Raw genomic sequence first — 11,597 nt, forward strand, 5'->3', positions numbered from 1 at the left:
AAAGACTGAAGTCCTTGAATGTGCTCCAGACAGACATGTACCTGACATAATGAATGCTCTTGGTCCTCTTTCATCTTTTGTGAAACCGTCTAACAGGAACCTCGGGGTAACCTTTGATTCTGCTCTTACCCTGGATGTCCACGTCAAATCTCTGGTTCGGTCCTGCTTCTATCATTTAAGAAACATTTCTAAATTGAGCCCCATAGTATCTCATACTGAACTGGAGATTGTTATTCATGCATTCATTTCATCACGATTGGACTGCTGTAATTCACTGTTTACATGTCTAAACAAAAACTCCCTGGAGCGTTGCAGATTGTCCAAAATGCTGCAGCAAGGCTTCTGACAAAAACATCTAAGTACTCTCATGTAACACCGTTGCTTATACAGCTGCACTGGCTCCCCGTTGAATTGAGAGTCCATTTTAAGATTCTGGTTCTGACATTTAAAGCTCTTCAAGAACAAGCACCAGCCTACATCACTGAACTTTTACAGCCCTATGCCCCTAGTAGGTCCCTGAGGTCTTGTGATCAGGGCCTACTTGTTATTCAGTATACAAGACTGAAAACCAAGGGTGATAGAGCTTTTGCTACTGTGGCCGCCAGACTGTGGAACTCTCTTCCTCAGAACTTAAGATCTGCAGACTCAGTGATCACTTTAAAAAAACAGCTAAAAACACATCTTTTTAAAATTGCATTTTGTTAACTTTTGACTGTTTTTGTTTTATACCTTGTGAAGCACTTTCTGATCTTTTATCTGGAAATGTGCTATATAAATAACATTTTACTTACTTACTTACAGATATCACTGAATACGTTTCTGTGTTATTTTTACTCCCATATGGCAAAATGTGTGTTACATGTTAAAGCTTGTTACCTTTTCAAACAAATAACATTAATGCTGCCATCTCTTAAATGCTACCATTCGTATCATAAGCTACTGAAATGCACCCATGAAATGCATGTCAGGGTATTTTGAGAAAAATCGTTTTTCCACCTAACTGGGCAAGTTAGGTGGAAAAACACCGAACAACTCACCTGGAAGAACCAGGTGAGTGGACAACTCACCTGGTTCTTCCTGCTCTTAAACAGACTCTCTGTTGTCTCTCTCCATCCTCCTTACTCCTTCTTTGCACTGACAATCACACACTAATTGTTTGAACTAGAGAATCACTTCAAATTATTTGCTATTATAATTGCAGATAATTACTGCTGTGATGAAATCTAGGGGTGTCTGGGCACCCCTCCAAAAAGGTCTAAACTGGCCTATTGGGGCCACAACCAGTTTGTGGCTGAGCAGAAAGAGAAGAGAGAAAAGGAGAGCACGAGAACGAAACACAAGAACAAACAGTGGCATATACTTCCCTTTCCTCGTTCCTGTTTCTTTAAACTGTTTTATTAGACTGTGTCAGCTGCCAGAGGTTTTTACGAGTGTTCCTGTGAGGTCTGCTGCACCATCCTGTTTGAGCATTGAATTTAAATATTCTCTAAATACACCCTAACATTACCAATATGAGAGAGAACAGACTTTTCACCTGCACAGATAAACAACGGCAACAAACAACCGCAGCTCGTGTGCAGTGCAACGTACAGTAGCGTACTGTTGTACTGTAGAGTACAGGACTACTGCGATTTACAGTAGAGCACTGTGATGTGTAATAGAGTACTCTTGTACTGTAGAGTACAGGACTACTGCGATTTACAGTAGAGCACTGTGATGTGTAATAGAGTACTGTTGTACTGTAGAGTACATAAGACTGTTTCATGTTGCATGCAGCTGCACACTCGTCCCAGCAGGGGGCAGACGTCCTTCATCATTCATACGGACTTTTTCCACATCCTGCTGGAAAAACTTGGGACTGTGTACTTGTAGCTTGATGTAGTTTCCTTTGTAGTTCTTCGGAGTAGACAGTGTGATTAAGGAGCAGTGCTCACGGAAGCTGCTCACGGAAGCGTTTTTGGCGGGCTTTGTGCTTTCAGTTTAGGGGGAGACGGAGTTTGAGACTCTACCAGAGACCATGCAGGAAGTCCGGGACTCTCTGGCTGACTTGGCCGAGCGGGGCACGACCTACCTGGGCAGGCTGGTCAGAGAACAGACGCTGCTGTCGGTGCAGAAGGTAAGAAACGGAAGTAGTCCGGTTTCCGTGCAGCGGATTCTCGGCATCCAGTTTTGAACGTGTGTGTACACGATCAGGTTTTATTACCACATTAGCCCTGATTAGAAGTCATAATAATTCGACATAAGCAGTTTAAGTTCAGAGAGGGAACTGCTCGCTCTCACTGACAGTCACATCAGTGAACTTTGGCTGTTTCACTGTGTTCTTACCCTCACTGTTGTCTGAAACAAACCTGCCTCTGCAGGCTTTCTCTCAGGTCCTAGCTGTGGTTGCAGGCAGTGTGGCCGGTGCTCTCAATGTCCTGCTGCACTACATCTCACAGTTACTGCAGGCCTCTGGGATCCAAGGTGAGCATCGTTTGTTTCTGGGCTGCACTCAAGACAAGTTCAAATATAGCAGAAGTGGGTGCTGCCACCTTGTGGTGCCATCAAAGCCAGAGACTGTGGGCAAAGAGCCTTGTTTTTCCAGCCTTGACTCCTCTTTTGGATAAAAATGTTTGGTAGGTGCTTAACCTGCTGAACATAAACCTTTTAATCAGAGATCCAGGGAGCCTTGGACCTGTATCTGTTGGATGGATCAGCTGAATGACTTTATTAGACTCGAACTGAAGCTTGCTGTGCTTCATATAGAGGCGAGAATCTCAATATGAGCGGAGAACCGGTTCATTCCAGTGGTTTAACTCCCTGGCACTGTTATTCTGCCTGCCTATTGATCCTGGTTACTGGTTCTCCAATCAGCTGATTTCAGTTGGTGTGCAGGAGGAGGAAAATAATGGCTCCGTCTGCAGCGTGAGCATGGATGTTACTTTTATTATTATTGCACAAGGACGAGAGCGTGATGGTAAAGTGTAAACTGGACACAAACAGCTGCATTGTGCTGCTAACAGAGCATCAGCTGCACAGACAGCATGCTAACACCATGTTTGCTCTGTGCTCAGACCTGCATACTGAGACACAGATCACACGTGTGTGTCCTACAAACCAGCAGCTGGGTTTATGTTGTTAAATGAGACCGTGAGTTTCAGGTCATTGTGTTGTACTTCAGGGAAAGAGTAATGTGAAATTAGTGTAACACGTAACTTTGTAGAGTAATAACTCCAACAAGGAGAGGAAACACTTTCAGCATGCACAAACAGACCAGACAGCGTGTAGTTAATCTGCATGATGTAATGTCTTTGGTATGCTGTCAGAGATGGTGGAGCCTCTCACAGCAGAGCCAATGAGAACCCAGTGATAGCTCCATCTGTAGCTTCGCAGTAAAAGTGTGAGTGGAAATGAGCAGTTTTGTATGAAATGTAATTTCTGGTGCTTTTTTCCACAGTTAGCCTTCCTACCAACAAAGTGACCCCAGAGGGCCTGATCTTCGTCATTCAGTGGGTCCTCGCAGCTCTCATCTGCTACTGGCTGATTTCTCTTGCCTTCCGATTGGTTGCCTCCACTCTGATGTGCGCCCTGTGGTTTCTGAAAGTCGGAGTCGCTTTAACCTGTTTTGTGCTCATCCTGAGCGACTACAGCGTGGGCACGGAGGTGATGGCCATCCGACTGGCTGTCCTGCTGTGTGTCTGCGTCCTGCTGGACGTCGGGACTCGGGGAAGTTCCAGTGCGGCTAATCAAACTGCTCGCCTCGAGGAGCAGGTGAAGATCCTGGAGAGACGGCTGAGGGAGATGGAGAGGTGGACGAGGACAGAAGAGTGACGGAGAGAATCTTCTGTCATCCAAGTCAAACGACAGTCGCCCGAGGATCTCTGCATTTAGGATTGTTCTTCAAATTCACAGAAAGCACGGCACATTACAAACAGACTGCTGAGCGGGAGCAGATCGAGCTCGTAGACGAGTTGAATGGATGCAGCTCCCTCCCAGATACGCCCACATATTTGGATGAAGTTTAATGAAAAACACTTTCTCCTCTTCCACCGTTCCTCTCCCTAAACACAGTGCTCTCCCAGAGCCCAATGCCTCAACCCAACCTCTGTTAGATTTGCCCTGCGAGCAGCAGCTGGTGGAGGCGCTCATTACACCAGCAGCTGCATCGACTGGCTCTGGCTCCTCTACGTGTGGTCCTGTCAGATCACAGAGACGTCACAAAGAGCTTTACAGGTTTTCTTCTCACTGAATATAGTTGCACTTCAGCTGCAGTGAATCAGGAGGAGGTGCAGGACAAACTGTGACACATCGATCAGGTGATGAACTCCTAATCTCAGGCCTGTTTTCAGTCATTTCACTAATAAATAACTTTTCAAAAACATGCGCTCCTTTTTCTTTTCACCAAGTAAAAAAACAAGTTTGAGCGTCACACAGTCTCTCGCTCAGTGACGCGCTGGAAGTAGGGCCTTGGTTCTGGTTGGACTGGTGCATGTCTACTTGTGCTTTAACTATATTTAAAAATGGGGATGTTGAACCTGCAGCGTCTGAGCTGCCTGCAGCTTTAACAAAGAAACAGATGAAGATGATAAACGGTGCTGGACTGATGTAAATGTAAGGCCTGCTCCTCAGTCTCCCAGGCTCAAATCCAAGCTGTGGAGGAAAAGGTGCAGGTAGCGTGGACACCTTCAGGATGTCTGATCTGCTGCAGGACTACAGTCCCAGCCTGTCATTTGTGTTCATTTTTTAATCAGCGTAGGCTCTTTTGAATCATTTGCACAGGAACAGATGGGACCTGCACCTCTTGACTGTTTCACAGACAACATTCACGTACTGAGAGGGTTTTTCCTCCACGTCACAAATGTTCCATTGTTGTTGTGATGGGAATAAGTAAATAATTAGTAAACAGCTCTAGTTATGGTTGTTTTGTAGCTTCAACACAAACGTGGAAATGTTGTAATCAAAGCACCAAATAATGATAAATGCGCTGCAGGATCGGTGTGAAAGATGAGCGCCGGCTCAGTCATACTGCCATCTGTGACATGAGAATAAACTCGTTTGTTACAGACGTGTAACAAATGGCTTAAATAAGCAGACTCAAATATATTTTGGGCCCAAGCAGTCGCTGCTGGAGAGTCGGGGACAGTCATCCTCCATGAGGGTGGGGTTGTCCTGGCAGTGACGAAGCAGAGACCTGGTGGAGTAGGCTGGGCAGCCTGGCCTGTGATGGAGTGCTGGGTGGGGAGCGTGCCCCTTCCTCCACCGCTGAACACGTGCTTCGCGGTGCTGTGAGGTCGGTCAGGGCTGGGACAGCTCTGCTGCTGGGCCAGACTGCGGCGGGGGGGCTGTAATGGAGCAGCCCCCCCGCCGCAGACGTCATCCTTACTCATGGTGCTTTCTTATCAATACAAATAATAAGACACAGTAATAATACATCCTTAGACAAAGGCCAACTTCTGCTTTCCTTTCCAAAGAGAAAATCCACAGGCTGCCGTGTGGGAGGAGGGACCAGGAAGAGGTTTATCGTGGTCAACACTGTCGTCCTAATCCGCTCTTAGGGGATAGAGGCTTAGTGGGACCTCAGGTTAGGTTGATCACAACTTGTCTCAGACACAACCATCCACACGAGCAAGGCATTCATTGGTTTGCACGCATGAGTTATTTCACCTCACCCTCAGAAGTCTGTTCTCTTCTTAGTTCTGCCGGATTCATTGAAGCAAACATTTCTGTGGGCAGGTGTAGAGGCTGTTTCAGCAGCTCTGTGGACCTCAGAGAGCACACCTGCCATACTCCAGCTACACACTAGCTGTTTCTTTCTTTGTATTTCTTTAATTCAACCAAGACTTCTGAAGATGAAAGACCGCCTGGCTCAGCTGAAGGAGGTAAGCAGGACTGTGCCGCTGTTTTCCTTCTCGTCTATGGCGCCTGTGTTGTTCGCACGGGGCCTGACTAGTCTGTACTATAGATGTCATGGTGCGAGGCGACTGCCCCACTGTGGAGCTCAACTGAATGTCAGAGATATTAGCCCGCAGACGTGAAACTCAAACTCATATTTCACAAAGATACAGAAACTGCTTTCTTCTCATTCTTTTATATTCTGACTGAATTTAGTGAAATCAGTAAGTCCTCATTAATCTTTCTTTAACGTGAAGAGGTGCTAATCGCACAAACGACAATTAATCATCGTTTATTTTAGACGTCAGGCACTGTTCAAAGTGCAGCTGGGGTCATGTGACTCAAACACAGGAAGTCGTTTCAGGCTCAGTACAAATGTTCTTGTCTTATCACAGAGACAGAAAATGTCAGTTAATAACGTGTGTGCGTGTGTGCGCGCGCGTGTGCGTGTGTGTGTGTGTGTTTAACAGAAGAGCGATGCAGGTGGTGATGATATTGAGGTTCCTGTGGAGAGTGAGGCTTTCATGGATGATTTCTTTGCTCAGGTATGCAGTGTGTCTGTCTGGTCCACTTTACATGCATCATAACACAAAATGCATTTCTACTCTTTGATGCCTCTGTGTGTGTGTGTGTGTGTGTGTGTGTGTGTGTGTGTGTGTGTGTGTGTGTGTGTGTGTGTGTGCGTCTTTCAGATTGAAGACATCCGCAGCAGTATTGACAAGATTGACGAGAGTGTTACAGAAATCAAAAAACTCTACTCCACCATCCTGTCTGCCCCAACCTCCGACCAGAGTAATGCAGATAACATGTTCAAATGTGCTGCCTGTGATTGTCAGTGTGTGTGCGTGACGCTCCATTTCCACCTCTTGCAGAAACACAGGATGATGTCGAGGCCCTCACCAATGAGATTAAAAAGTCGGCCAACAACGCAAGAAACAAACTGAAGAGTCGGTATTGGTTTGGTTTCCTTCTCCGGCACACTCTCTGGTTCCCGTTTGTACAAACATACGTGTGATCAGAATGTGTCTCTGTGGCACGCCTAATGTTTTGTTTACATGTGTGAGTAAAAGCAGTGGTGAACATTGTCCGTGTGTGCGTCAGGTATCGAGCGCCAGCTGGAGTCAAACGCCGACGAGAGGGCCTCGGCCGACCTCAGGATACGCAAGTCACAGGTCAGGCAGTCGTACAGTAGCTCTGATTTACCCGACCCAACGACAGACGAGAGCAGAGCACGCTGCTGTTTCTCTTTTGATGCCTAAAACATCCACACATGTCACGTTCGGATTCACCGAGTGTAGCAGGCTGCACACACACACATCCTTTTACATTCAGTGTCAGTGCAGTCCTCTGTCCTCAGGCTCGACTGTGAAGTTCAGCTACCGTGTGTGTGAGAGCCTGTCATTGGAGTGTCTGTGTTCTTGTCTCCCCCAGCACGCAATTCTGGCCAAAAAGTTTGTAGAGGTGATGACAAAGTACAACGAGGCTCAGGTGGACTTCAGAGACAAGAGCAAGGGACGGATCGCCCGCCAGCTGGAGATCAGTGAGTGCCAGCTGCTGCTGATGTGGTTATGTTTAAGCTTGATGTGGAGGAAACCACAGCTGCGGGATCCTTTATATTTTCCCTTTTTTTTACAATATGTGAATTCACAGCATAAATGATCTAAATGCTCCTTAAAACCTCACAGTCGTTCCCCTGGACCCTAGTCACGGTGCTAACACTGCCTTCTCCTGTCCTCTATCGTAAGTTTTATCAGTTTCAGGCCGTCAGACTAAAGAGAATTCGACTTTCTTTAAGCACTGACGGCTGCCACGCTTTAAACATATTTATGTGCCAACTTATTGTTGTGTACTGTGCTCAGATACATGTTTTCGTTTTTAAAAAAAAAGAACAAATATCTGACAGAGTCCAAAGAGCCGTGTGTGTAAAAATAGCCAATGTGGTGTTTTTATGGTTTTACTGTGTCACCACGTCAGCCCTAAAGGTTAACAATCACCTTTTACATCAATCAAACTATTAATACAACAGGCACCTCGTAGTATTCTCAGTGTAATCACATGCTGTTGTGTGTACAGTGATGTTTTTACTGGCTGTTGCATGAACAAGTTCTTGTCTCTGTGATCTGTTCAGCTGGAAAAACAACGACTGATGAGGAGTTGGATGAGATGCTGGAGGGAGGAAACTCTGCAGTCTTCACAGCAGGGGTAAGCCTGCATGCATGTGCATGCACATGCATGCATGCGCACACAAGTGCATGCATGCGCACACAAACACCTGCAGCAAACCAGCGTCTTTGGCCAGAGGCACGAACTCTTAGTGGGTTGTGGAGCGCAGAGGCTGTTATAAACCAGGAACTATTGTCATAGTCCTGCTGGTTTGTGTTTGATGGTGTCACTGTGATCTCCACTCCACTGCCATTTACACCAAACTGGGAGATGTTAGCTGGACTTACAGGTAGATGTGATTTGTTTTCACCTGTAGTTTGGCACGAGCAGACCCTCTGTTTGTGAACATCCACTTGTTTGTGGTGTATTCTTTTAAGTTGTGTGTCTCTGGTCACCTCACACTCCCTCCCCCACAGATCATGGACTCTAAGATCAACCAGCAGGCCCTGAATGAGATCGAGGCTCGTCACAAAGACATCATGAGGCTGGAGAGCAGCATTAAAGAACTCCACGACATGTTTGTTGATATTGCCATGCTGGTTGAGAACCAGGTTTGTGAGATCCTGCACCCCAAAGTGTTCTCGAGCATTCACAGTTCTCGATTAACAGACTATTCTCACCCTCTGAGCTGCACTTCTTCCATTTTAGCCGTGTTATAAAACATGCAGGCTTGCCTTCTCCTGTAAAAAGGAACTGTGCCTTCCACTTTCTGCTGACTTGCATGGTTTGTGAAACTGAATAGTAGCCCTGTTTAGTTCTACATAGAGTCGTGCACAGCACACGTTATTCTTTTAAAGTTTTTCAACAGTAACTCGCCCTGTTTCCCCAAAAAGCCCATCTTGCACAGAGCTTGTTTAACTGTTTAACTGTGACTAAGCCCTTTCATGACTGAAGCTTCAGTGTGCAGCCAATAAGAAAAGTCATGTGTAATAAAACACGTGCCCGTGTTTCTGACACAGTGGGGTACGCTCCCACTTCCTGTGTAAACAGCAGACAGGCACAAATCTTACTTTCATTAACTTTGTGTTGTCTCTCGTGTTGTGTGCCCTGCTAGGGTGGGATGATTGACAGAATCGAAAGCAACATGGACCAGTCGGTGGGCTTTGTAGAGAGAGCCGTGGCCGACACCAAGAAGGCTGCCAAATACCAGCAGGAGGCCCGCAGGGTGAGTGCAGGGAGGAGAGAGAGACTGTGGGAATGCGTTAGTGCTCTGTGTTTCCTGTAATGATGGCATCGGCCTATCCTCGAGCAGACAAACCACTAGTGAAGGTTAGATGCTGAAGTTGCACACGCTGACTGTACACGTGAGTAAGAAACACCTGCTGCTGTTTAGGATCCTGCTGCAGTGCGTCTCTGAGTAGCTTACCATCTGAGCCATGTTCCTGCTGCAGCATGTTACAGCGTGTTACAGCGTGTTACAGCGTGTTACAGCATGTTACAGCGTGTTACAGCGTGTTACAGCGTGTTACAGCATGTTACAGCGTGTTACAGCGTGTTACAGCGTGTTACAGCATGTTACAGCGTGTTACAGCGTGGTGCAGCCACGTTCAGATCCTTCTGGGGAAAAATGTCTTTTTGTGAAGCAAATGGGTTAAACCTCACTGACTTGTGTGCTCCGGTCACTTTGAGACTGTTGTGTTTCGGGCACTTTAGGGGGCTGTTCAGACCCCGGGGGCCTGGGCTGTAGATGTAGGGTGTGCTTTAGTCTTGCTCGGCCTGACCGGGAGTCATCTCGTTTAACACCACCTTCTGTCTCTGACCCCTCCTCCCTCCCCGAACCAACTTGTCTCTCCAGAAACAAATGATGATCTTCTGCTGCTGCGTGATTTTGGCTGTCATCCTCGGTTCATTTGTCTACAGCTTCATCAAATAGAGACCCTAATGAAGAAAGTCTCCCACCATCTGAGGCCACGGGAGGCCGCAGGACACGTCTGCACTCAGTTTGCTCTAATTTCATTACAAATCAGGAACAAAGCGCCACATTTATGATCAGTTCAATCAGAAAAACATGACGACAGCTTTCTTCTTCATGGTCTCGCTCCAGTCTGTGTCCCTAACCTGTCCAATAACAAACTGAATATGACTGTGTGCACAAAACAGAAAAGAAATGCTGGAGACCTTTCAGTGCAGCGACCGACACGTCAACAATCCCACCAAGAATGTCCACATTATAGGGCTGCATGCATGTGTTTGCATCAGCTCATCGTTACTTAGCTGTGCTCAGAGAAGTGCAAATGTGTGTGATACGTCTTACCCTAACCCTGCTGCAGCTGTTCTGCTGTGGAGCGATTTTTCAGAACCAAACTTGGAATTTGAAAATGTGCAGTATGAAAGGTCACCAACAATCAGGGCCAAGCCTGTGAATTACTGAGTGTGACTGCTAGCATGCTCCATTTCATTTTCATTCACTGATTTGTCCACTTATCATATCCATATTCAGGAAAGTGCACCTGATTTGTAAACAACTTTTGAATAATGCAGCCATGAAAAGCTTTTATTAGGAAGATTAGCTGTTGTGTTGCTGTGTAAGGAATAAACAGCAGAGGGTGTCCATTAATATTAGAGTGAAGTGATTACAGCAGGTGCTGGTACCTGACACACCTGTGCTGTAGACTGCATCCTGCCCCGTGTCCACAGCAGGCCTGTCGAGAGGCCTTTAGGATTCACAGTAAAAATCCACGTAGTGAGCTTTTAACCTTGAAGTGATTAAAAACGGCTTATCTTAGATGGTGTGACCCAGGAATTGATGTTCATTTTAAATGTGTAAGATTAGAAATACAAATCGTTTGATGATTCAGGTATTTGGTTTAGATCTTTGTTATTTGTGTGTTTATTACGACTGAACTCTCATATTTGTATAATGTGCTTGTGCGTCTGTTGATATGCTTGTTATTTTGGCACTTGCTCTGACCCACACTGTGGTGTTGGATGCAGTGCAGCCCACTCGTGAACTGAGAGCCTGCTCTCCTATATCAATATTTTTGAAAATGTGTATTCCAATAAAATTCCAATTGGAAGTTTTCTGAGGCATCTAAACAAACTGATGGCAGACTCTTTAGTTGCGCAGTGTGTTCAGAAAAATAACCTGGAAGATTTGTCCTGCCGGGAGAGGTCATCGATAGTCGACAGGCAGCTGTTGTGTGACAATGAACTATCACAGATTTTATTCATCTTCAACTTTGATCCTAGGACCGCTAAATATCAAATTCCGGGGATTGAGGTGTGCATTCACAGGGACACGCTGTAAGGTCTGGTCTGCCGATGCTTCCAGCTCTTCATCGTTAGCTTCTTTGTACACGCTGTGTTTGTGTCTGCTGCTGACTGAAGGCCGTGGCTCTGAGCACGGCGAACTATTTGTAAAAGTGCATCGTTTGTAGTTTTCTTCACTTTTTGAATAAAAATCAATCTGTCAGTTACTACACTTCCACTTCCATTTTATTTCACCTTAGCGTTTGCCGACGTTTTCCTCTCGCTCGCCGTACTCAAGCTGTACGCGTTTGACAAACAGTCCCTGCCACCAATCACGAGCGCTACGCAACATTCTCCAGCCAATCAACAGTAAG

At 46.1% G+C, this 11,597-nt stretch overlaps 3 protein-coding genes across 6 annotated transcripts in view; 2 read left to right on the forward strand and 1 right to left on the reverse strand.

Annotated features, from left to right (window-relative positions):
- Positions 1-2,430, reverse strand: part of LOC146386304 (uncharacterized) — a 48,870-nt gene extending 46,440 nt beyond the window's left edge. For both annotated transcript variants that reach the window (XM_084932408.1, XM_084932406.1), the window contains exon 1: positions 2,326-2,430. The gene's annotated coding sequence lies outside the window, so the exon portion shown is untranslated. The remainder of the gene's footprint in view (positions 1-2,325) is intronic.
- On the forward strand, positions 1,778-3,810 carry tmem109 (transmembrane protein 109). Its single transcript, XM_084932403.1, has 3 exons — positions 1,778-2,116; positions 2,361-2,463; positions 3,437-3,810. Exons 1-3 carry the CDS (start codon positions 2,018-2,020, stop codon positions 3,808-3,810), a joined length of 576 nt encoding a protein of 191 aa, XP_084788529.1. The 5' UTR covers positions 1,778-2,017.
- Positions 3,811-5,338: 1,528 nt separating this feature from the next.
- stx3a (syntaxin 3a) lies at positions 5,339-11,450 on the forward strand. 3 transcript variants are annotated; one of them, XM_084932416.1, is made up of 11 exons: positions 5,339-5,560; positions 5,713-5,858; positions 6,342-6,416; positions 6,564-6,663; positions 6,744-6,818; positions 6,973-7,043; positions 7,303-7,411; positions 8,000-8,073; positions 8,451-8,585; positions 9,089-9,199; positions 9,830-11,450. In XM_084932416.1, the coding sequence occupies exons 2-11, from the start codon at positions 5,829-5,831 to the stop codon at positions 9,905-9,907; spliced, it is 858 nt and encodes a 285-aa protein (XP_084788542.1). In that variant the 5' UTR covers positions 5,339-5,560; positions 5,713-5,828; the 3' UTR covers positions 9,908-11,450. The 3 variants fall into 3 exon arrangements, with proteins under 3 accessions (XP_084788542.1, XP_084788540.1, XP_084788539.1); XM_084932414.1 differs by having other exon boundaries at positions 5,339-5,858; XM_084932413.1 differs by lacking the exons at positions 5,339-5,560; positions 5,713-5,858; positions 6,342-6,416 and having other exon boundaries at positions 6,643-6,663; positions 6,744-7,411.
- The last annotated feature ends 147 nt before the right edge of the window (positions 11,451-11,597 follow it).

This window comes from Perissodus microlepis, chromosome 6, assembly GCF_051167445.1.
Source record: "Perissodus microlepis isolate ML-2025 ecotype Zambia chromosome 6, ASM5116744v1, whole genome shotgun sequence".
Taxonomy (NCBI): Eukaryota; Metazoa; Chordata; class Actinopteri; order Cichliformes; family Cichlidae; genus Perissodus; species Perissodus microlepis.